This window comes from Centrocercus urophasianus, unplaced genomic scaffold, assembly GCF_019232065.1.
Source record: "Centrocercus urophasianus isolate 14NV4802_14NV808 unplaced genomic scaffold, USGS_Curo_1.0 seq_10, whole genome shotgun sequence".
Classification (NCBI taxonomy): domain Eukaryota; kingdom Metazoa; phylum Chordata; class Aves; order Galliformes; family Phasianidae; genus Centrocercus; species Centrocercus urophasianus.
This window is the reverse complement of record NW_024884142.1, coordinates 77,345,311-77,371,885: the sequence shown is the minus strand read 5'-3', so window position 1 is coordinate 77,371,885 and position 26,575 is coordinate 77,345,311. Positions and strand designations below refer to the sequence as shown.

General features: G+C 38.2%; 2 protein-coding genes across 4 annotated transcripts in view; one reads left to right on the top strand and one right to left on the bottom strand.

Annotated features, from left to right (window-relative positions):
* RHOQ (ras homolog family member Q) overlaps positions 1 to 14,769 on the top strand; it is a 22,382-nt gene extending 7,613 nt beyond the window's left edge. The window contains exons 3-5 of one of the 2 annotated variants that reach the window (XM_042825103.1): positions 6,058 to 6,222; positions 6,824 to 6,919; positions 7,629 to 14,769. In XM_042825103.1, coding sequence (XP_042681037.1) covers positions 6,058 to 6,222; positions 6,824 to 6,919; positions 7,629 to 7,784 — 417 coding nt within the window. In that variant the 3' untranslated portion in view covers positions 7,785 to 14,769. The remainder of the gene's footprint in view (positions 1 to 6,057; positions 6,223 to 6,823; positions 6,920 to 7,628) is intronic. The other variant, XM_042825189.1, reaches the window with a different exon arrangement.
* Positions 6,753 to 26,552, bottom strand: PIGF (phosphatidylinositol glycan anchor biosynthesis class F). Of its 2 annotated transcripts, XM_042824976.1 has the most exons (6): positions 26,203 to 26,552; positions 24,465 to 24,556; positions 23,533 to 23,649; positions 19,140 to 19,248; positions 8,232 to 8,365; positions 6,753 to 6,887 (listed from the first exon to the last, which is right to left on the bottom strand). In XM_042824976.1, exons 1-5 carry the CDS (start codon positions 26,428 to 26,430, stop codon positions 8,252 to 8,254), a joined length of 660 nt encoding a protein of 219 aa, XP_042680910.1. In that variant the 5' UTR covers positions 26,431 to 26,552; the 3' UTR covers positions 6,753 to 6,887; positions 8,232 to 8,251. The 2 variants fall into 2 exon arrangements, with proteins under 2 accessions (XP_042680910.1, XP_042680831.1); XM_042824897.1 differs by having other exon boundaries at positions 6,753 to 8,365; positions 26,203 to 26,551.
* Between the last annotated feature and the right edge of the window lie 23 nt (positions 26,553 to 26,575).

The window sequence follows — 26,575 nt, the reverse complement described above, 5'->3', positions numbered from 1 at the left end:
AGAATACAATGGGAGAGCACTTAGCCTGCATTCTTGCAGCCTTTTCTATAAATAAAAAGTAGATGCTGGACCCAAATCAGCCACTTTCTGCATTCTCTGGGAAACCTGTGTTAGAAGCCACAGCAGGACAACTCCAGCTTCTTCATCAGCACTCACTTGGAACCCCAGCAGCCAGCAAAGAGATAGAGGGGCCGTCGTGTACTTTTTCCCTGTAGCCAGGGAACATCAGCTGACTTTGTTGTGCATGATCAGAAGCCAGGGGCTACAGATGTAGGCACCAGAGAAATCGAACACAGCGATGCACGTGACAGGCTTTGATCGCAGAGCTGGGCAGGCAGTTTGCTTTGCGGTGATGCTGCATCGTGGGCACTGTGCCGGGGACACTTCGCCCTGCGCCCCTGCACAGTGTTACAGAGTACATGCAGCCCACACTGAAAACAGCTCAGTTTTAAGCCAGAAAAGTGCTTTGTATGGGGCAGTACAGCACGCTTCACTCTCTCCTCCCCCACCCAGGCTTCTAGCAGAATCAGAAACCACAGCGTGATTCAGCCCCTCAGCACAAATCTGCTTCCTGGTGTGCTTCTGGGGAGGCTGTTGTTTGCTGAGGCTCTGCCTGGTGCGTATGGCAAAACTGCAGATGGACTTTTAACTCAGAATAGTCTTGGGGGAGACAGCAGGACTTGCCCACTGCTGTAACAAGGAGTCTCTGAGGTGTGTACTTGTTGCAGGAGTTATTATGGTTCTTGTTACATTTTTCAAAATATTGCATGGGGCCTTCTGAATTGGGAATTTCAGGGAGGAAAACTATGAATGATGCAGTGTTGAAGGATAGCAATTAAATTCGCCCCAAAAATGGTGAACTTGAAGTATGGTGATTTTTTCGGAAAGCAAACTTTCATCTGTCCTACTATATAATAGGTTACAACTTGGACATACAGCTGGGGTTAACTTTCCACCTCCAGTGATCTGTGTGTGGCTCACTGTGAGCAGCAGTTGTCATTACCCTGCACTACATGAAAGCTGGATTCCTCTAGCAACTCCGCCTGAGATCTATTTTTGGCTTCTTGTCTAAAAACAGATGGTTGGGAGTGAGAACCTCCTCTTATGATTGCTGTTGTAAGCTGTGAAAGCAACAGATGGTTGCCAATGCAGAGAGCACAAACCTAGAGTTGTCAAGTTCCAGTTTTAATTCCAGCGTGGTGTGAGCCATATTTTGTTCCCCTCTATCCAGATCCTGTCTCCTCAGAATATAAAATAGCTAATCTTTTTGTCTGTAAGTATGGAGATATCTGCAAGGAAAACAAACAGATCTAGGTTTGTGTCTTCTTCAGTACGGCAGATCTTAGAGGTGTGAATTTCTCTAGACATTTTGGTCAAGGTGTAGGGAGGTACTTGCTGCAAAGTAGGCTCCTCTAATTATCCTTCGTGTCTCCAAGTTGAACAGAGAGAACCTAATTCCATGCCGGAGGAGAGGGAAGCCAGTGGCCTCACATTGTGCTGAGGAGGGTAAGGACCTCTGTCCCCACTGCTCTTACTTGGCCATTGTTACCATAAAACAGGGAAGCTACAAAGAATACTGTGGGATCTCAGCTATGTCCGCTCCTCTGACTTCAATTTTCTTATAAATAAATGGAAATTATGCTTCTGTGAGTCAAGAAGGTTGTCTAGAAATTGAGTATGCAGTTTGTCTTAGCTGTTTTGTTTTTGTTTTTTGTGTTTTTTTTTTTGTTTTTTAAATAACCCATCGCACTGTAAGCTGTGTGCACCAAAAGCTTTTGGGAAGCTTTGCAAAGACTAATGCATTATTAAGCTAGCAAACCCCTATGGGGCACCCTAACAGATGGGAAGATGCAAGCAGAGAGAGGATAATAACTTGCTCAGGGCAACAAATTATGTCAGCAGCAGAGTTAGGAATGCAGTTTGTGTGTTTTTAACTATGTCTTCCAGCTGATATCCATGGAATTAGGCAACTTGAAATACAACACAGGGTTTTTTTAGTCTGAGCAAAACCCTGAAATGAAGAACAATATGCTGTTGCAGAATATCAAGACCATTCTTCATGCAAGGAGTTCTTTGGATTGTAGGTTAAAACACATCCACCTAGTCATCCAAAATACAGTGAAAATCAGTGATTCAGTATGCCAGCCAAGGCAGCAGAGAATCTGAGAGAGGGATATTGTTAGGTACTGTAGCAGATGGAAAAAGAGACCTAAAGGAAACATTTTAAGGACACAGATAATGCTAGATTTGCCTGTAAAATACCAAAACTAGAAGGAAATGAAAATTTGTAAGTATGAATTTCCTTTCTCCCTTCTTAAAAACAACTCCCCCCAAAAGCAAAACAAAAACCAAAAAACAGTCCTTCCCAGTTTGTAGTTGAGAAGCCAAGATGAATCACTGGTTCCTCCATCTCATCTTCTTTCCTTTGTCTCTTCTTCATTGGCAGCTGTCCTTGCTTGCTGCAGAGATGCTAGGTAAAAGATGAATGCTCCTGTTGCAGTGTAGTATCTTCCAGATGGTGTCCATATAATACCACAGCACTGTACCATGTTAATTTAGCCAACACACATTCAATTTATTACAGTTCCTACATTTTCAGCATGTTTTTTCTTATTTATATGTATCTCTTTCGGGAAACAGTGAAAAACTTTGAAGTCCAGAGTGGACTTCACTAGACTGTACTAGTCTATGTACTATGGACTGGACTAGACTGTATGTCTGGAATTAAAACTTCACTGTATATTCCAATTCTTAGTGGCTTTCTTATCTATCGTATTTATATGCATAAATATTCCACTTAAATTCTTCACATATTGCAGTGCCTAAACATACAAAAAACTGCCTCCCCCATTTAGTCTGGAAGTTTAATTGCTGTACAGCATGGTGTGTACATGCACTCAAGTTGGAATTTATGTTGACTGACTTGTATAATTAGATTTTGCCATTGCATTTAATTTTAGAATAAAGCACATTTATTTCCCTTACACTAGATTCAGGAAATAAACTGTAATTGAAGCAATCAGATTTTTTTCCAGGCTTCTCTGATATTCTGAATAATAGTCTAAATTCGTATGGTATTTCAGATTCTTTAACTGAGTGCAAGCATTTATTTAGACCTGATACATCAGAGAAAGTTTTCAGATTTGGTTTTATTATTTCAGAGGGGATTGTTGGGGAGCAGAAGGAGGCTTTATACACAGGCAGCTTACACAGTGCTCATAGTGTTTAAGCCAGGCTCTCTCTGTGGAGGACCCGGGACCAGTTTAACTATGTGTCTTACTAAAATAAGTGGTGGTGGGCCGTTATTAGTATCAATATGAACATCATTTTCATAGCACAGGTGAGATTTAAAGAACAGCCTGGTAGCACTGACCTTGCTTCAAGCAATAGGATTGGTGGGTATAGCCAAATTTTCTGTCAGTTTACATCAGCATCAATGCAGTGAAATCTCTATAGTGAATACCACATACATCTTTGGCTGTGGTACATGAAGTATCTAATGACTCTGTACTTGTTTAACATCTTAAATGGGATGGACCCACAGCTTGCCCAGATGGAGCAGGGTATAAATCAAAAGGCATATAAAAAGATGAAGGCAGAGGGAAGATCAGCACTGCACACTCCTTAAAGAGCAGTGAAATCGCTCACTCCTGGATGACTGCTGATAGATGCTGAGGAAGGAAGATGCTGTACCAAAATGTGGCTGAACATACAAAGATTTGTATCCCATGGGATTTAAAATAGAAAAACTAAATAGTTTGGAAGTAAATCAGACAAATATAACTTGTCTTTAGGATGAGCAAATGAGTATTTGCCATGAATAAAAGGTCTGTCTGTAATTTGAAATGAATTAACTCGTACGTATTTTAGTGTCAGTGGACTCGCAGTAATTTCTGGTGACAGTTCTCTCCATTCCAATATTTAATGCATGTAGTACTCTTAATTATTGTAACCCAGGTGTGAGACTTTCATAAAACTGAAGAGTTTAGTAAAGGCAGTTCTTCAGTGGTAGAAATTATGACTATAAAGTAGATTTATTTTTGTAATTTTACGATTTAGTAGAGCTGATTTGGAGAGTCACTGATGGATCCACACGAGTGTTCTTGCATGCAGATTTCTGAACTCCAGGGACCAGTTTAATTTGCAGTTAGGAACCTTCTTTTAGGATTTTGATCTCCACCCTAAAGAACAGTGTGGTAACTCTGAGCAGGCTCTAACTACATTCAGTAATAGAAGGGAAGCATAAAGCGTACACTTAAAAACAACACCACCAAAATCATGTTGCTGTTGTGATTTTTTTGTTTGCTTGTTTGTTTTAAAAAAGTTATTTCTGCCTTCTATGATGAATAGCCACAGTGGCTGAGAAGACTTGCTTACTACGTCTTTCTTGTGCAACAAGATAGGACCCTGATGGTAGCAGAGAAAGAGCAGACCTTCAAATGGCCTGTCAAATGTTTCACAGTGGTTTCAGCTATAGGTTGTGAAATAGTGTGCGCATGTTTGCAGCTCAGCTTACTCTGGCTTATTGACAAAACTGTAGAGTAAATAGGGCTGGCATTGAAGTCTGTGTAACCAAAATGGCACATGAGCACAGAAGAGCCTGGCCAATGGTTGCCTCCTCACTAGTGCAAAATCTCCTCCAGTGCTTGCTTGCTGCTACATCTTTTCTCCGTTTCATGATGAAGATAGCAGTCTTCTTCCCACAGCTGCTGACTTTCAGATGAAGAGAGGTCTAGCAGAGACTGTTCTGAGGAAATTCTCACGCGATTTCTGAAATTCTAGTGATGCAATCTTAAAAACTTAACAGTTAATCAGTGAAGCACTTTTTTGAGGGTGCAACTATAGGTCAATAATCTGGTAATGTGACAGCTGCCAAGGAAACGAAAATTGAATTTTCTGGTCTGTTTCAACCATGGAGTTGAATTACATTTCTGTTTATATTTAATGAACAAATTATTCCAATATCTGTGAGATTTAATTAAGATGGGGAGCTTATGTGTGGAAGAGGGAGGCTGCTACAGCCTACAGATTAACCACGCACTGGTGTTTATTGTGGAGAAAGTACAAAACAGTCATTTTTCACTTGTCTTGGCAATGATCGGGATCAGTCCTAGTTATCTATGCTAAAAAACAAAAAAACTAAGGCAGGAATAGTAGGACACTGGTTCCTGCTACAGACCAAAAGAATCCTGGCAGAAATAAGCTGGAGCATCTCCCCTCATGGTTTTAATTAAAATATGTGGCAAAATCTTCTTTCTTCCTCTTGCTAGAGGGATTATGTCTGTTTTACAGTAGGGATAATATTTTAAGTACCTCTGTTCCCGTATGCATTGGCAGTAGGACTGGTGGCTTTAAATGCTATGGCTCTAAATGACCCAATCAGTAATCTTTTCCGACATGTCCCCCAAAGGACACTAATGTTTCTCTGAGAGGGTTCTTAATCTTTAATTTCTGTTTCTTGCTGCTATTTGCTGAGCTTGTTTACAGAAAGCAGAGTCTGGACAAAGGAGCTCCCTACTGATTCTTACCCTGTCCTGATCATTAGCAACAGGACAGTAAGATTTCTTTGGCTGAAAGAAAACTTTAAGGAGGAACTTAAACATCACTTCTACATATGATCTAAAGGGAACATTTAAGTTAAGTGTATTAAATAGCCTCAATCTAGCCTACCTTTGTATAACCTAGATGACTTTATAGCAGTCACATCTTGTGCTCTTTGGTCAAACAAATACTAACTCTTGATCTGAAAGCACGTTTGGAACAGAATTTTTTTTCCTTTGAATCAAAACATTTTATAAAGATACTCTTCAGTATATTCTATCACAGAGGTAAGTTTCTGTCAGTACTAACATAGAGATTGTATTTCTGTTTATATTCACATATAATTACTCTTAAATCGAGGTTTTGTTCCACACTAACTAACCAGAAACAGTTGTAAGCATTGAGAAAGTTTGCCTCAATGTACTTCCTGAAATACAAATATAGTTCCTGAATATAAAATTAATTAAATACAAGCAACAACTTAGCATTGAAGATAACAGAATTTTTCTTTCTCAGGAAGACTATGATCGTCTGAGACCTTTATCTTATCCTATGACCGATGTCTTCCTTATCTGCTTCTCAGTGGTAAACCCTGCTTCATTTCAAAACGTGAAGGAAGAATGGGTACCGGAGTTGAAGGAATATGCACCTAATGTTCCCTTTTTACTAGTAGGAACACAGGTATCTGTTTCTGTTTTAGTTTATATAAATAACTTGACTGTTTATGCCCTTTCTTGGGGCTCAGAGTTCAAGTCCAGCAGGATCTGAGCAGCACCTCCTTCTGGATTTGCAGAACTACCCCAACAATTGGCAGGAAACTTTAAATCTTGTGTTGTTCTCTAATAAGCAACTTCTGCTTTGTTGAAATAAATGCATTGGTGTGCAACTACCAGTCATATCTATTTCTTACGGAAGCTAAGGAACAAGCGGAGAAGTGAGACAAAATTTCCTCCTGCATCTTGCAGCCAGTGGATTGGACTCCAGCTATGAAGTGATCCACCTGTCGCTATTATGTTTGAGTTTGTTGTGCTGCCACTGCTAGATATACATTCTAGTATTTTAATTGAAGAGCTGAGTTAGGGAGTAAATGTTTTGAACTTCTGGACTGAACGCAGTTCACAGCTTAAATTTCCAGGGCTTTTGGATCAGTTAGGATTGAAGATCTAAACAGTGACATGATTCCATTTTTTTAATGCTTTAAAAAGAGGTTATTTATATAACAACCAGTTGACTTTTATTTAGAAAAAAGCTATTCCAACATGTCTGCAATCTTTCTTGCTAGATTGATCTTCGTGATGACCCCAAAACTCTGGCAAGATTGAATGATATGAAAGAGAAGCCTTTATCTGTGGAACAAGGACAGAAATTAGCAAAAGAGGTAAACTAGAAACTCCTAAATGAAATGACATACCAAAGAAGCAACAAACATCAATTTTCAATTGGCTTTTTCTTCCTCTACAGCTTTGCCCATTTCTTTTACCAGTTGATATAGGAAACCTCATAACTGGTAGCTAAGGAGCAGACCTATGGAATAGTACTTCCTTATTAGTAATTGTTCTAACTTTCTGAATAGAAACTCGGTAAAAATTATGTAAGCATTAATCAGAGATAGTTGAAATCACAGAATGGTTGAGGTTAGAAAGGAAGCCTGGATGTCATCTTGTCAAATCCCCATGCTGGAGCAAGGTGCTGGAACCACGTGTAGGAAATTATTTCTGAATGCTGTATTATCATTTTAACACCCTGTGTGGATACTGTGACCATTTCTATTGTGACTTCCTTTTGAAACATAAATTGGTCATGTTATTTTTTGCTGTTTAGTTACTGAAAATGCCTGGAGGACCTCACTGCCTGTCCAAAGAGTTTATTTAATATGCTTCCTTTAGAAGACAAACCAAATTAAAGACATGCCCTATCTTTGGCCAGAATACAAATCTTCTGTTCTTCTACAGGGGGAAGCACATTCAGAAAAATTTTCAAGATTGCAGCCAAACTTTGTGGTTTTCACTATAGAAACAAATCGCTGAGGTGCACAGTTCTGAACAGCTGCAATATGTTGCTATTGAATTAACTTATTTTCTTGACAGATAGGAGCCTACTGCTATGTGGAGTGTTCAGCTTTAACACAGAAAGGACTGAAGACTGTTTTTGATGAAGCTATTATAGCCATTCTAACTCCAAAGAAACACACGGTGAAGAAGAGAATAGGTTCGAGATGCATAAACTGCTGTTTGATCACGTGAGATACATTTGACAATGGCCAGGCTTACTGTGAAATTCTACTGAATTTAAATACAACGCATTAAGTACACAGCAAACTTGTTTGAAAGCTAAAATAATGATTCTGCCTTCTACAACCAGTGAAATCCAGAGGAATACAATCAAAATCAATGAACTTTGTAATAGGAAGCCACCACATCTGTTACAAATATTTTATTCAGACTGGAAGGTACAATCTCTCAGGGTTACATAGTCTAGAGGAAGCAAAAAGCTGCACCATGTTGAAACAGCATCTGTATGATGCTATTGAGTGGAGGTGCTTGGCCTGTAATACTCTAAATGAATTTGGATAGTCGTCTGTTTTGACTACACATATACAGATATATCTAGAGGGGAAAAAAAAACAAAAAAAAACAACAACAAAAAAGAAACTTTTGCACAGTCTGTATGGAATCTGCACAAAGAAATACCTTGTCTCTCTTTGCGCCAGTTATCTGCTTTTGTATGTAAGCTGCTTGCGGTTCCAGTGTATCCACAGAGGTGCAATAATCAGACCAGCCATATAGCCAAAGGTAGCTCCGAGGGAACATGAAATGGGCCATACCTGAGGGGAGAATGCAAGGGAAAAGCAGACAATGAGAAAAATTGTTTGTGTTTTTTGTACTTTGTGAGCACAAATTCTCAGTGTAATCTAGGTACTGAAAGACAGTGGAGTCTTATTCTACTCTAAAGCTTGATGTGCTTTCCTAAAAATGCCACAAGTATAACAATCATACGTGCATCTTCATGAACACTAAATGCCGTGGTACAGTTTTGCTATTTTTTATATTAATATGTATTAAAATGTAACCAGGCTTCTGGCTGTTGCAGATCTTAGTTTGATGTTCCCAAAACTACGTGAAAAACTTACTAGCATTTATATCCCCCAAAGTGTTCAGCTAACGTAGCGTCCTGCTGAACACACCTTGAAACCTACAGATTTTATTTTTTGTGACAGTTAGACTTGAGGATCTTTGTAGGTCCCTTCCAACTGAAACTATTCTATTCTAAGTCTGCCTTTTTCCATTTTTCCTTCCAATCTTTCATGGTATTCTGAAACTTTCAGAGGTGTGTCTAAATAACCTAATAATACAATAAGGCCAGAAACTGAGATGAATAGAGGGTTGTTTTTTTTTTTTTTTAGGCTTGAAAAGTAGGCAGAGGGATGAATTCCCCTCTGGCTAGAAGAAGGAAGCAAACTTAAGTCTCGAAACTGACTGAACATCTTGCACCCAGTTCAGGAAAAATATAATAAGCCAGTATGTTGAAGACTCCAAGAGAGCTTTCATTATAGGCTCTATTTCCTAACATAAAAACAGGGAACTGACTCAATACAGCTGACTCACACAAAGCATCTAGTATTGAGGCAAAGAAGTAATGGAATCCTTCCCACCACCACTGTCAAATTGATTTTCAGGGAGGATGGGCCAAAAAAAAACTGTAAACATTCTGTACTCGGATGTAGCATATTTTAATGTCAACTGCGTGTTGCATTTGATGAAGGTCCCAACTAAGTTGGTGATTGAAAATATTGTAGAATAAACTGAATTCCCACCTCTCTTCAAAATTCTCCATTGTATATTGCAGGGACAATTTTGCACATCCTGCTGTACAGTCCTTAATCTAGTACAGACTGCACTGTCCTATTCTTTGTTTTTTAAATTAAGGGGGATATTCCCCTTCTATAGTACTTGAGACTGAGAAATGCACTAGACATTAAAGAAAATATCCACATCTCAGTGTCCAGCCTTTTTTTCTACTTCATTTTGACAGGCAATTCATGAGAATCAAATGAACTTGCTCTTAATGGTACTGGTTTCTCATTTTCCTAGATCTGATTATTTTCTTTACTCCATTATCGCAGGAAGAAATAGATTTATTCATGTCCTTCAATCATGGGAATTTTAACTAGGAATAAGAGTAACTTACTTTTGTCCTCTGCTGTTTCATCTTCACATTCCTTAGCATTTGCAGTTTTATATATTATTTGGAGGTCTTAAGGAGTGTAGCAAAGATGACTATAAACAAGGTGCCTTAGGTACTCTTTATTGACCTTGTTTCATTCTTCCATTTCCAAACATTCTATCTCTGCTATTTGGTTTCAATGCTAGAATGTTTTGGCTGTTGCCTCTCAAACCAAAGACTTGCTTGTTTCAATTCAGCTAACAGTGGCATTGTAGATCTTCTATAAAAAGCCTTGAGATGCTTTGGCACAGTAGGATATTATGTATATTTAAAACTCACATGACTTTGTGGCCTTGGCTAAACTTATGCTTCAGGTAGATCTTTTCAACTTTTAAAAGAAATGTAATCAAGTTGTTTCTAACACTTTGCAGGCTATTTTAAGTGTCTAAAGGACAAAAGCAAAAAAGTCCCTGAGACCCCATTACTCAGAAACGTTCAATGGAAACAGCAGTCAAACTTTCTTATCCACTGGTGAAGTGAAATACCGTTCTAACAAAACTAACAACAGAAGCTTCATAACTCAGTGGTCTTCTTTTGCATCAAATTCTCTGTGAGTGATCAATGATCCTTCATTAAATTTTACCTACATTAGGTGAATCTATTGTAGCCAAATTGCTTTTCAGAAGTATGAGTAGATGTCAGACTGATTTTTCATGTTCCCTTAGCCAGTAAGGTCAATATCTCTGATGACCCATTCGCTCTGTATTTTTTGGTATCGTATGTATAGTGAGCAATTGTTGAAATGATTAAAATTATCTCTGTTGATGCTGTAGCTTCTTTTTCCTGATTGAATCACAACTTGGAGCACAGTTTCTCAATAGTTTTCCTGAATTATGTAACTTAATACTGATGATGCCTCTGTTTGCCCTCCAAAACGTTCAGTTTTTGCTTTGATTTCTTAAAAAATCAGTGTTACCTCACAGGCCTTCAGGCTGTCTTACTTAACACATGACCTCTGAAATCCATCCCTCACCATGGCAGATATCAAAGGTAAGGGGTAAAAGGGAGAAACCGTACAACACTTCATCTCACTGACTGTGAATGGGATTGAAAAAGAAACATCATCCTTCTAGTGGCATAGAAAAGAAGGGTACTGTAGAAAAAAAGAATGTTACCAGGTGCCTTATTTCTGTTAAAGGCCCATGTGTCTTATGCTGGAGAAATGGCCCAAACAGTTGTAAAGGCATTTTGGCCTTCTGAAAACTCCCTAAGCACAGGAGCCACAAGCCTGGACATAAGAGAGTAGCTGTCTGGATGTCACCTCTCAAGGCAGGGCAAAACAATAAACAAGTAATGGTACAAGCTCTGCACCTTTTATTCATGACCAATGCCATATGGTGTATTTAAAGAAATCAGAGAAATATTAATATGTGGTTCTTAAGCTCATCAGCTGCACTGAAATAACAGCCCGTTTGTATGCTTTACAGTCTGTAGCAAATGTACTGCATCACGTCCACCAAAAAAAGTGAACTGCTTTCTTTTTCATCAGGTGCTGGCCTTGTTTTTCTGAGGTTCAGTCACTTTCTGCCGAACCTTTTTAAGTGAAATTGACTTCTTTGATCAATCTACTTTTGCCTTGTCTTGCATATTTTCTCTTAAACTTGGTTTGGTGTTCCTGACTCAGTTCCAAGTGATAAAAATCTAAGCAGCTGATAGACACCTACCAATTGTAAGAGATTCCCTCCATCTCACTTGTACCCAACTCGTAATATATTCTTTTCACTTTCTGAAAACTGCTCAGCTCAGTTTCTCCTACTCTGTGTTCCTTTCTGCTATGAGGAAGCTGACATAACCTACTCCATCACTGACATCATGCTTAGGGTGGAGTAGGTGGGTCAGCAGCAGAAAAATAAGATAATAGGCAACATTACCTAACTGCAGTTTTTTTGAGGGAGAGGAGAGGAAATTGATCTGCAGAGATTAATATGGGGAATGTAGGAGGCAGGACAGAACATTCTTCAGGGAACTGTTGTGAAATACCTTGTGTATCCCAGCAACTGGGAAGCATCAGCTACCATCCTCACAGCCCACTACAAAAACAGTCAGTTTATGTACCAAATGCATGTGGAACCAGGCCAGTTCTAACAATGCGTATGTGATTGCTGAGAATCTGAACAGCGGCTTGGCAACAACAAATCCCACCTGCATGCTTAACAAGCACAGAAATTGAATTTTAAGGGATAGAGCAGAAGCCAGTAGTTAACAGAAAGCAATCCTGACTTCTGCTATTTCAATTTTCTTCTAGCCTTGTTTTTTTTCATTTGGCAGTGCTGATAGGACTTAACAGGAATTTCTTTAGGCTAGCTAAATAGATACTGCAGAACTGCAAGGTTTCTAGTGTATTTAAGAACTTATTCTAAGAATGAGGAGTTGCCAACCTTTCAGGAAATAAATGAGCTAGTTTCCTAAGTGCTCTATAGAACACCTGTGAGCCGACTTGAGAATACTTAACATATTGCATGGGAAGAGGAGCATGTTGCAGGATCACAGCAAGATGATCCTTGCTCTGCTATACTATGCACATAGCTAGTTAAAGCAGATTTCTGGCTGCATGACAGTTTTCTTCTCTACTGTGAGTCCACAACATGCATCCCATGCAATAGGAAGCATCTCAACACTGATAATAACATAAAGGCCAGATTCTTACAACGCAGAGCAGTAAAACCCTGATAAAGGTTTTAAGGGTATCACAAAGTAAGCAGGTGACTGCTGGTACAGAGTGGGGTAATCTACTGCATTTATTATTTAAAAAAATAAACAGACTGGTCCCATCCTGCAGATAAGTGCTTTTTTCATATGCCTACACTAGGATTTTTTTGTATTGTTATTATTTCCAAAGATCTGTTTCTGGCTGTCAATTAGAAAGCTATGTAAGATTTTTATTTCACTTAAGAACTGAATAAATGAGCACAATGATTTTCCCTCTGTTTCTAACATGCCTTAAATTACAGATTGTTTAGTCTGCACTGTCTTAAAATTTTCAAAACATATTTTTAACCCATTTTGGTTGTGTGAATGTTAAGTAAAAGTGTCTTACCACATTGTACAGAATGTGTATGTTGACAAGCACGTGCTGTGGAGAAGAAAGTGTGAAGACTTTTTCAGGCTGGCATTTGTAACCAGAAGTTGGTTTTGTGGATTTGTGTTCTAAAGACCTAGCAAGCTTGGCTGCCTCTGATTTCACCATTAAGGTTTACACTAAGAAAACATACCTTTAAATAAACAATGATAACCCCACTGAAGTGGAACGGGCTTCTACCTCTCTTTAAAACAAACAAACAAAAAAACACCCAAAATCAAACACTTCCCCCATCCCAGTGGATATTATCACTGCTACTCTTCTGAAGCAACTTCTTTTACATCAAAATATCTGCTGAGGTTAATAGAAGCTAAAGCAAATACAAGAATGATATTCTCTCAGCTTACTTAAGAATAACAACGTAGCATGAAAGTTTATGGTTCTGGTTCAGCTTAGTTAAGTAACCACCAAAAATTGTGCCCATGATTCTCCACCAACTCTTTTTCAGGTTGCAACTATCCAAAAGGTATCTAGGCCAACCTTCAGCCATACTGGCTAAACTACATGGCAGTTAGGCAACTCAAGTTATATCAGCACTACGTTATGTTACAGACATTCAGTATGAAGTAGGAACTCATATTTCAATGTCATTTTCACATATGATACAAAAACACTGTAGACAAGATACAGTTTCAAAGTCACATTTTATCATCAATAACTACAGATCAAAATTATGCTATGAGAAAAATGGGTAGGCATGAAAACAGTGAGCTTAAGATGTTTTAAAAATCTGGTGTCAAAATATGCAAGAAAGCCAGGAACTTTACTCTTTGCTAAATAAAGTTTGTGAGTGATGTATAGGATGTCTGGAAAACTAGTTCTACAGCATACAGAGTATACTGACCAGGTTTTCATCATTAATTATACCATCTTGTTCTGCAACTCAGTTACCTCAGACTGTGCAAAGAAAGGATGTGTCACTTTGTGTCTAGTACCACCTAAACTATCCCACTCAGTTTCAGCAGTGTTGTGCTTTGAGGTGCCACTTCTCAGATGACACACAAAGCTCGGATCCTAATCACTCGTAATTGCAGCATCAACCTGAAAGAGTCAATCTGGAAAGAAAACCACAACTAAGCAACTGCAGCAGGAGTTATTTCCTTTTTCTTTGCTGAAACTATTCTAACTAACCCCAATCCTTACACAACCGTGCATCAGAGGCAACTAGCTATGGATGCATAACTCTTGAAAACTTCTGATCATCATCTAGAATAGTCAAGTGGTCACAATTAAACCCCACAAATTATTTGTAGAATTTCTTAGGAATTTGACAGCAGGCTCAAGACACTGAAAAATACTCATTCTACCAATATGACGTTTTTTTCTCTAGGAGTTTTACCTGTCTTTTTCATGTTGTGAAAAGTATATTTCTTTTTTGATACAGAATTGTAAATGTAGGGACTTGCTTTCCTGTACAGCTGTCCTTGTATCTTCAGTTTTGTCTGAGATTGGATTAATTCTGCAGTATTCTCAATTCTTCTATAACCAGAAAGAACCACCTGGTAGGTTACCCTGATCAACTGTTTTGCACAGTTACAAGTTTACTGAAAAGTAGCAGAGAGACAACAGGCATGGCCAAACTCTATGTTAAAAAGTTACTTTATGAATATCAACAGAATAATGAAGAACAATGAATCAGGATAGCAAATGACTTTCAGCAATATGTTACATGCTTCTAACAGAAATGCTTTACATATTTTTGATTTCCATTCTGAAACATTATTCAGACAATGGTCATTTTATTTCCAGTATAGTATTCCATTCCTGCTGAGTTTCATTTACTTAGAATAAAAGTTGTCAGTTATATGCCAAAAGACACATTTTACATAATTATATTTAAATGTAGGGCCACTAATCTGAATATCCCCTGTATGCAATATTTTTCACAGTATGAACGTGGAAAATAAAGTGAAGATTTTCTGAGATATCTGTATTTATCTTATTTTTCTTATGTGCCACAAGAGGCATGCATAAAGAACCAGTATGTTTTTAGTTGGTTTATGGGTAACAAAGTATGAAGCAGCATTTTGGTTTTAGCCATTAGGACATGGATTGCAACTCCTGATGATGAAATTTAATTAATTTTTTTATGAAGTTTGCTCCACTGAAATCTTAATCTTTTTGAAGTGAAAATGAATTCCAGTGAAAGATATACCAGACATACTGAAATCTGATTTTCTAATAAGGCAAGAAATAGGTAATGATACTATAAACTACTCCAGTTCTTCTATGTCTCCAAGGATGGAACTTCCACCACCTCACTGGGCAGCCTGTTCCAGTGCCTCACCAGCCTTAAGTTGTAAAAAACCAACTTCCTTATGTCCAGTCTAAATTTGCCCTCTTTTAGTTTTAAACCATTTTCCCTTGTCCTGTCACAACAGAATCTACTGAACAATCCTGTCCCCTTTCTTCACAAAGCTCCCCTTTAGATACTGAAAAGTCCCCATCAGGTCTCCGCAGAGCATTCTCTTCTCCAGGCTGAACAGCCCCAGCTCTCTCAGTCTGTCCTGGTAGGGAGGGTGTCCCACCCCTTGGATCACACTCCAACAGTTTCATATCTCTCCTGTGCTGAGGATGTCACATCCAGATAGAGTACTCCAGGTGAGGCCTCACCAGGAGAGTTTTGACTGGGCTGTAAGTACTTTTGAGCCTATGTTAATATCTACATGATTTTTTCCACACCTTGTCAAGGACTTAATCTGTAGGTGTTCCTGTAAGCATGCCAGCTGGATTAAATTCTACACAGAACACTCCCAGCTCGGTCTTTTCTTTTTCCTCCCGTGAACCTTGTTCAGTAACTATGTTATGTACAGATATTTTTATGATCAGGAAGTCAACCTGCACTAAATATTTTCTTCATAAAGCAAGTACATTTACAACTACATAATATTTCATCATGCCCATTCACCATTCTCTGCCTTAAGCTAAAGGTAACACTTACAGCACCTTTCCTCTTTCATTGCTACTGTGAGAGGATCTACTATGAGCTTCCATAATTACCTGCCATCAGGTACCAAAAGGAACATTGTTCCAAAAAGAGACTGTTTCTAGTACACATAATTTCTGAAGAATGACAGAAATGTCTCTTGGCTCTGAATACAGCAAGACACAGCTGCTACATGCAAGTCAATACCTGTGATGTTGAATCCATACTAAGTGGGGACAGAAAGACAAAAAAGTCGTGTAAACTCTTGTATGAAATACAGTGTTTCTGGAGAAGCTGGTTCATAAATATATATCAGCCAGCTTGGCTGAACTGGAAAGATGTGATTCCTGGGCAGCTTTTGAAAATACCTGCCTAGGATACTTAAACTTTTATTGTCCTCTTTAGTTAGCAACACTTAAGAGATCATGTTCAGGAAAAACAAACAAACAAACAATAAAACCAAAACGATTAAAATAAATAAATAGATAATTGCAAACTTCTCAGAGTTGTGAACAGGACCTCTAAAAAGCTACCTTAAAGAAGTTCCACTCCTACCTTCATGACTTGTTACCATTTTCATGCTTCACTGCAATACAACTATAAAATATAAAGGCTTTTAAAAATAACTTATTTCATTTTTTCCTACAAAGCAGATCCTTAAAAAACAAAACAAAACAAAACCACCTAAAATTACAGTTTTCAAAGGCTGTTGAAATGGCAGCCTGCAGAACTGATAAGCAAACTTCTCTATTCATCTGACCTCTTGAATTACTCAGATGATGATTCAACTAATGATCAAGCAGTTCAGACTCAAAATGGAAATTAAGATTTCTTCCCCAACCCCATTATTTTAAATTCTACAAGGTAAAAGGTGGAGGAGCGGAGAGCATTCATGTCCCCAGAAACAGCTGGTGACAAGTTATGATATTTGAAGCTTCTGCCAATTCTTTGCTGCTCTGAGGAATCAGATAATATATTTTTAGATTTACAGATTCCAGATCTTAACTTCAGTAAGTCTGTTATGTTCAGCTTGTATGACTTCGAAGACTTTTCAAACAGAAAAAGCTGACTGTTAGCAAACTTGTGTCTCTTAGAGCGGGGAGACAGTGGGAAGGACAGATCAAAAATGAAATGGGCTTGAAGTTATCAGTCTTAATCAGAGCATATTGACTTTTATTAAGTTTTTCTTATATCGCTGGTGCATAAAAGAAGGTTTTTATACATGCAGTTTAGTGTTTTCTGAGATTTTGTGCACGTATACATGCATGCAATATATCTGCACCAGCATAAAAGAGATGAGTAGTCACACGTGTGGATGGTAATGGATTGTCTAAACATGAGGTGTCCAGTGCCATTCTAACTATGCTCTCTCCTCTCCAGCTACTGCTCTGAAAGGTGACGTGTTTCCTCTAGGTCCTCTGCCATCAGTCCAATGTGAGTTTCTGATGCATTAGATGGCACTCAATATTATGATTAGGCTACCAAGTATCACCCAAAACTCATGCATGTGGGTTTAACTCCAGTTCTAAATTTCCAAAAGCATTGGTCAAAATGATAACTCACTGTAAGGGAACTGTTGAGTTACGGCCTGAACCACTGACTGAGCAGCTGGGGAAAGGACGGAGCTTCTTGAAGACCCGTGCTTCACCTGGGAGCACAGGTGAAGGCAATTCAGCTGTGTTTCTGGAAGGGGTGGAGCCTGCACCCTCTTAGGCTTCATTTAAGGGCTGACTGCCACTGGGGAAGGATCTCTTCCTGGAGATCCCTTCTTGGTGGAGCTTTCTCCTGTGAACCTGCAATCTTCTCATACAGGTAAGCAATCTTCTTCCCTTACAGCACCTTCCTATCATGCTGATCCTCCTATCATGTTGATCTGTCTAACTGCTACACTCATGCACACAATTTTCACCAGAGATCAAGTTGCGTATTAGGAAATGCAACTCTTAGAGTAACTTCTGTGAATTACACCAAAGGAAGAAAAGACAGAGGGCATTCAGAACTTCTTTCTGACAAATGTCAACAGAGCAGGGAAACAGACAACATGCCATTATATGCTTACATAAATGCAAGTTTTGATAAAAACTTACATAGATTGATTCAGTGCACAAATGCCAGTGAATGAAGACACTATGACAAATCTTGGGTGCAAGTGTAAGAGTAAAGTAAAATGGCGTGCCAGATGCAACGTGCCATTTAAACATAGCTAAGCAAGAGAAGAATTGCTTGTCTGTTTTAGGCAGCATCAGGGAAGGTCAGCCAACAATTAACTAGTTGCTGACACATACTTTACCACCAGTATCACATGGGTATCTTGCAAAAAAGTAACTCCAAGCCATTTTAGAGAGGAAAACTTAATTTTGTATGCAAGGTATTACCCTATTCCTCTACTATTATTTTTGAAATAGAAATTTTAATGTCTCATTACATTGGTGTAAAGGAAGCCTGATGGCATAAGGCTGCTAGCTACTTCAGGAGGACAAATTTCTATGGCAGCTCTAAGCCACAATGTCTCCACAGTATCAGAAAGAAAAGCATGTTGTCTGTCATATGATTTCTGAAATAAACCTTTGAAACTGTCTGCTTACAAACAGGCCTGATAGATACTGTGCAGCTGAGAGTTTTTGAGTTTGGTAACTGGAGGAAAGAAGATACCTACTGAGGATCTTTAGAGCAAATTGATACCAGTATCATCATTTTATAGCAAATGCAGTTTTTCACTGTTATATAACCATTTCTCCATGACAAACAAAATACAAAGAAAATAACACATACATCTGAATTCATCTAAAGACAAAATCTGAAGTGCCAGCACTTTTTTACTATGCGAATACAAAGGTAATCCTTGCCTCCCTTTGAAATTGGAAGTCAAGACTATAGTACAGTTCTCTGGCCACACCATTTCCACAAGTCAATTCAAATCTATTTTAAATGCATTCTGCTAAGTGCTTGTACAGAACGAAGACACTGGGAGAGAGCATCATTTCTTCTCTCTTTATAAGAAAGAAAAGATACCAGACTGAAGGTAGACAAACCCGGAGGAATCTTTATCATTTCACATTTCTCTTGCTCCTTGTTTAGGTCATTCATATCAAAATTCTTGCAGCTCTATTTTGTGATTAAAATCTGCATGCAGCACATGCTCACAAAACTACAACAAAGAATCTTAAAAAGGGAGGTTTTACATGCATTTTACATGCTTATATTGTAAGCAAAGGTGCTTCCAATGGTATTTTAAATGTTTGGCACTACCCTGTAGAAACAAATTACAAGTAAATCTAATATATCTGTTTAGTTTCAGAGCAATTTTGAGTAGCTTGTATATCTGGAAAACAATTTTTTTTTAATTATAATAAAGATGCAGACACTAACCTGCCAGGGCCGATCCCAATCAAGAGGAATAGGAAATGCTCCAAACCAACCTCCTAGTATACTGCACGTTGTAGTAATCTGTAGGCTGTTTTCCCAGATGGACATAGCTCTGTAAAAACAATGTGTTACAGGATTTCAGCAGGAGCAAATGTTACCAGTTTAAAATGACATGAAAATAAACACTGCAAAGTAAATACAGACTGCATGTTACACCTCTTAAGCCACACTGCATTTAAATTCAACTGCACAGGAGGCAGGAAGAATTTCTTGCATGCTGGCGAATTCTTTTTGCACAGCCCATCAAAGCATACAGTGTATGACAATGGATCTTAGTGACTTTGGTTCTCAGCTTATAGCCTCCTACCTTTTGAAGCAGTGACTTCAAAAGCTTTGTAAAATTTGGGTTTCTGTTTATTAGGTAAGTGCTTACTGTCCATCAGTAGTTTACTGAGTGATTATTTTGCTTTCCTCAAGCCATGGATTTCTGAGTTCTTTGTGCATTTCATAACACTGCAGGGCATCATACAGAGGGTTGTGACTTCAAATCCCTACTCCAAATCAGTAAGGTACAAGACCTGAACCTTAAATTTGCTTCATCTCAGATTATAAACACAAATTTAGCTTTAGCTAGAAGGAAAAAGGATGGGCATTTTTACAGCTAAAAGTCTAGATGAACTGCAAACCCCAAGCTTCGCAAGTGATGTTTAGATTGTATGACGTGAAAGCTTGAAACCTTTAACCCTTGTTTTGAAGAGTCTGAAGTACTCAGAAGTCTAAAACATGTAACTCACTGCTGCATTCAATATTGAGGGAACCATGTGTAGGAAGTGTAGAACAAACAGTTTCTACTGCTTGCATAATAGAAGTCCTACTGATTGTAATATTTATAATGTAATGTTGACATTTTGGGCATAAAACAACACTATTTATTCTATGCTAATCCCATTGCTGTAACTTAGAACACCAGATTTGAGCACATAATTCTATCTTGTAACATGAAAACAAAAAAACTAGTCTGTACACCAAAAGTTGTGAATTATTTCCAGAAGCTGAGTAACTGAGCTGTGAGCCAATGTGGAGAGGAAACCATTTGCTACAGACCTAAAGCAGTGAAAGAGGCAGCAGAATATACTAAGGACTGACTGAGGTACGTTTGTATCACACAAGGCATCCTATCTGGTAAACGTAAGCACATACTGCTGTGCCATATGGGGATGCTAGATTGAGTCCAAAAGCAAAATAACAGAATGAGCAAGGCACAGTGCTCAAGTAAAGAGCAGTTCTCGGTAGTTTGGCAACAATTTGAACTTCTAATTCATCCACACAGACAAAGCATGGACATAAACCTCTCAAACCTGGCATGACTTGTTCTCCAACAGCATACTGCAGTACCAATGCATTGATCGTTCACTGCTCTGCATGGAGTGTCAGCTATCAGGATTTTTGTAGGTGGTCATTAACACACCACACAAGTCCTTCATTAGTATGAGCAGCAACATATATGAGCTTTATATACACCTGTATGTGTATTCATATGAAAACTGTTTTATTTCTTTATTTTTAAACTACTGAGAAAACTATAACTGAAATATTCTACAGGCAAAACTAGTGATATTGAAGATGGCAAATGATGATTAGTGGCATAATAACATTTTAAAACTTCAGATCATTTCAAACCTTATTCATAATACAAGTCGAGAACTGTTTTAAATAATATTTGAATTAAGAGGTTAGTTAACATAAAATAATGTATTGAGATAGATCCTAGATAGACAAGATGAAGAACTCTGCACCAGAGCAGGACTGAAATGCAAAGCAGCACACACCTTTGCTGCCCCACCTTCACAAAGGACATTTCCAAACCTGTGAGTATGCAGTATGCTGACAAATGATTAAATGGGAGAAATGAAAACTGGACAAAGCACTTCTATACTTCACTTGCTTTATTTAATTGCTCAAAAAGTCTACTTGGAAAACTTCCACACTTCATATTTCTAAGCTATCTGAGCTACAATTGTGTTGCATGTAACTGTTTTCTGCATTCCAACGTGTCCCTGACCCACCAATATCTCCCAACCCTTATGTAACAAATAAACCACAGGTCACACAGTACCATGCAATGCCACACAGAATCTGACCCTTACAGGCAAGCAGACTTAAAGACTGATCTTTTTTGAATTCTAACTGAAAGTGATTTTACTCAAGGTGACTGCTTTGCTAGAAGTGCTGCAATTGCAGATGGAGAAAGCTAAGTACCTCTGCAGAAAAAAATAAGCACTTGTCAAGATTACCTCCAAGATATTTATGCTGAATGACTCAACTGTACCATAGCTGTTACAATGCAGTAGATTACATAGCATGAGTTACTTGGACGTAATCTTATGAATAGGCCTCCAAGAAAATATTAGGTCTATCAGTGTTTTCACACTGGATGACCACCACCTTAGCATAGCAGAAAGATTTTACAGCTATCTAGAACAACTGTTGGCTAATTAATATTCAAATCTATTACTTGTTTACATTTGATTTATTAAGATAAACTTTCTTTTTATAGATGCCCCTTCCTACATTTCTGCAAAGACAAAGGCACAGCTGATCTCAATCTTACAAATACTGCAAACAAGAGCAACAAACATAAATGTCAATGATTACTTCAGTCTAAGTTGTACACATACTTTTTAAACAATTCCTCTTTCATTCTACACTACACTCCTACTCAGACTTTCCAGCTTGTTGTGCCACTGCAATTCAATTCTCTAAACATTTCCTTCAAGGCACACAGCCATGCTGATCTTACCTAAATGCCCTTTTCAACCAGTCCCACCTCATTCCAAGTGGTTAAGCCAGGATATAACCTTTGAATAAATCATTCCTACACTCAGTTAACATCTAAGTTACTTGCAACTCATTCATGAAGTTAAATGAAAAAACACAGACTTGTTTTCAAAAGGGCACCTTACTGTGACCCATAAAAAACTTGCTACAATATTTCTCCATAATCTGTTTCCATTGAAAGGGTTGCATAACCAAACATCATTACTAAATGCACATCTAATCAGATAAAGTCATATGGCTCCCTACCAACAAGTATGTACAAAAACATCATAGCAAGACAATCCTGTTTCCTATGCAATAATTATGCTGAAATAACAGGAAGAACTGGGCTAGGAAAGAGAAAGACATGCATTTAAAATCTAACCTGGCATAAAGGCTGGCGGTTGTCAAACGTTTCTTACTTGATTTCACCTATTCTCTCCAGTTGCAAAACTTCCACAGACTAACAAGTGAATCAGCAATGATTTGTTTTGGCTAAATAGCACTATGATTTCATTAAATTCTTGCGAGGTATCATTTTTATTACCCTATTCACTCGTTCCATTGAAAATAAAAACCAAGCATAACCAACGTGCACAAGGATTTAGATACTTCTCCATAAGCTGAGAACTCATACAAACAAAAGCCAATATATAAACTACTATAAACAGTTTTCAATTTCTTATTTCAGATCTTCTCTATGCAGAGTAACTAAATGTAACTCCCTTCAGTCATCAGGAGGATAGAACTTTTTGTTTTCTTCTGAGATGAGAAGTTACCCTTATGAGCTGTTATAAGGGAATGAACACTAACATCTTACTAAACTTCAAGTGTATGTGGAGCTTCTTTATGTTTCAGAGTCCAGTCTTTCAACAGTCCTGTTATTTAGCATGTGAAAAAAGGCAAAAGAGATAGAATGCTTCTGGAGAACATATTACCCATGCTAATGTAATGGCTTTTACTAGGAAAAAAAAATTACATTCATTTACATGTGCTCTTGAAAAAAAAAAAAAAAAAAGAAACCTGACACTGAGGAAAGCTTTCTTTAAATTTGAAAAAGAACAAGGGCAAAGATTACATAATTAAGATGACAGGAGATCATATATTATTTTCACAATTACATCCAAGTTAAAAATACTGTTAAAATAATACTGATTTTAGCTGCTATTCCTACTCTAACAATTGTTTTTATAGAGCTAACATTGGATCAAGCATGAGATTTTTCCGCTACAGCTCACTCACAAGTCTCCTCTGTATTATAATCATTATACTGGACTGCAGGATGCTTTCACGCCAGTAAAATGCTCATTTGAAACTTTCACCTCCTCTAAGCACATACAAAGTAAGGCTTGGTCTCTGGATACCAGAAGTAAAAGGCCAGTTTTCTGAACCAGTGTCTTCAAAATAAATAATACTATTTTTGTCAGAAAAGCTCTCAAAGGTTTGTAATTACAAAAGTAACACAACAATTCAGAGAGTTTCCTTCCCCAAAGTAAAATAATAAAAATAATTCTATGATATTCACATCAATTCAGTCAATTTTTATCCTGGTTGAAAATTAGAATAGAACAGAACTTACCCATTTCTACTAAATACTCGTATCCAAGCTTGTACGTTTGGTCCCAGCAAACATAAACATTGTAAAGTAGTAAAGGTAGACAAGAGAACTGCAAACAAAAATGTCTCAGTCACTGACCTACAAAGAAGCAATATAACAAAATCATGTTATAAATACTAATTTTCTAAGAGTTTCAAGATTTAGGAAAAAGAAATTCTCAATCAACTTGTGAAAGCACACGTGCTTTCTTAAGCCTCACGTATAAGCATAAAGCTTTTTCTTATTATTCTAGAACAGTTCAAAAAGGTAGAAGAAAATCACTGTCATCTGTTGTCTCAGCAGACTGAAATATAGTTTATTAGCCCCTGATATCTGTATCATTTTAAATACAGGTTTATCTCGTACAGAACGTCAGTTTTGAATGCTTGGATATTTACTTCATTATTCAGCTCATTTTTCTAGTTTGACATTGTGGAAGCAGCCATCAAACCAAACACCATTGTTAGTCTGTAACTTGTCAACTCTCTCAGAAATCAGATTGCTTTCTGGTTATCCTATTTTCCTTATTTAATTATGCCTTAAAATTTACTTATATAAAAGGATGAAAGATATGCAAGATGTGTATTTTATAATCTTAGGAGAAAAATAATTAAACAAAACTTAGCAAGTGTTTGTACCCATACAAACGTGAAACATGGAAAATAGTTGTACCCCTACACAGAACAAATATTAAAGTAAAACAAGTTGTTTTCAACTGTCTCATAGAACAGATCTTCAAACACTTAAAAGTCTAAGAGCCAACTTCTATAAAGACAGCCACCCTGCTTCCTCCAGCCAGGAGCTTATTTTTTTAACTTGTAATGTACCAAATAATATGTAAGAATTTATACCAATATGTGCTAGGAGAACTCCCCCTTAAAGCGTTTAGAGAAAAATAGGGTCTTCTGACTTACTCTATGAGAGGTGCTCCATAAAGAACAATAATCGCATGAAATAGTATGCAAGACATGAAAAAGTATATACAGCATTTTAGAAATCTGGATATCTAAAAAAGAGCAATAAAATATCAGAATAAAGTTTCAAAAGTAAAGAGAATATAAATAACATACTTAGCTTATAGTATCTAATCAACAGCATCACACACTACTCTTTCTTTTGATATTCAATTTTAGCTACCGACAGCACAGTATGTATTCAAACAGGTATCCTTTAAACAATGAATTAAAAAAGACCACACTCACTGCATCCAACGTTTCTTCATCCATCTTATTATAATACAACAATCATAAAGTAAATAACTGGAAATGACAGTATAACCAGAGATGGTTTCACATTCTGTGAAAGCTGCCTTTTAATGAAAGTTTAAAAAATTTCAAAGTAAGAAAGTACACAGTATGAAAAAAAGACATTCAGAATCAAAAGAGGTATTTAAAACCATAAGGAATTAAAGCCACTCTGTTTTGCAACTTGGCATCGTATATACTAAATCCTTTTGAAAAGTGTCTGTGGCTACCTGTAGATCTACGTGTAACTGTCTAGGAAATTAAAGGACAGCTTCTGGGTACTCACTATATCATACAGAAGGACGGACACTGGATAAACACATCTGGCTAGGCCTGTTCTGATCAGGTCACAAATGGAAATCCATATCTCACTTGTCCGCTTCTTTGATATTTATTATTTATACTAGGCTGGGATGAAACCTCACCTAGAACACATAAGCCTACTTCATTTTCAAATAAAAGATGGTTAAAAAACTTGTTTTCCATGATGATTTCATGTATTTGACATCCCCTCTGTCAGCAGTTAACAGTTCTACATACAAAGATACCACTTTCTTGGATGACTGCTTAACTGACTTCAAATTGTATTCTACCACTCCTGATCCAGCTGTGTTTTATGCCAAATGTGCTCTCTTCTAACCTGTTATATTGGGATCCATGCCTTAATGGTCCTGTCACAAACTGTAGCTACAAAAAAATCTCCCAGATTCTTCTGTGTGCACATTTAGTCATTCGAGGAAATGCAATCATTTTGACACCTTTCAACTTCACTTTTTGAAACTTAACCAACTTTCAGAAAATCACAGAATAGCTTAGGTTGGAAGGGGCCTCAAAGCCCACCCTGTTCCAAACCCCTGCCACGGGCAGGGCTGCTCCCCACCAGCTCAGGCTGTCTATGGCCCCATGCAACCTGGCCTTGACACCTCCAGGGATGGGGCATCACAGCTTCTCTGGGCAGCTGTCACTGCCTCATCAACTTTAAGTAGTAATGAGCTGCTCCCTCTTTTCCATCTCAAATCCTACATGTGAGAAACTACACAAGACTGAAGCATCTCTTAGCAATACTGAAGGTCAGGCCTAGAATGTGAAGTGACTTTTGTGCCCATTCTGGTGCTCCCCAAATCCTGCCAGCAGGAAAACTGCTGGTGGCCAATGTTGTCTCCTGGCTGCAAACCACAGCCCGTGGGCAACAAGTGGCAGGGATGGCTCATCCCAGCGGGCTGCTGGCAGGTCCAGACAGAATTAAACTGTGCAACAGCTTCAGCACGTGCTCACTCATGGAAAACAAGAATTCACCACCAAAAGTTGTAAATTCTTTCCCACCCCATCATTTCGGTGACAGACTTTGCATCCTCTCCACATCACTCGGTAGGAATCTAAGGAAAAAAAAAAAACCACCAAATCTTACCTTGTTAGACAGCGAGCTTCTCTTAGAAGACGGATTTGGCTTTAGGATTAAACACAAGGTTACGTTAAGGACGCTAACACAAACAGAACAAACACACAGCCACGTGAGGTGCGTGCCCAAAACTGAGAACCCGTCCAGAAACAAAGCAGGCACGAGTGCCGTCAGGACGATGGAGACGGCGCAGAGCAGGTTGGCGGCCAGCAGCCTCCTCAGCTCTGCCTCCCTCATCGCGCCGCGCCGCCGCCCACCTGCAGCGGGGCGAGCGGGGCGAGCGGAGCCAGCAAGGCGCTCAGAGCGCTCAGGGGGCCAAAAGGGCTTTTTTTCGTGGCAGAATAACGACCCCCGAGCTCTCACAACCCGGCCCTTACCCGGG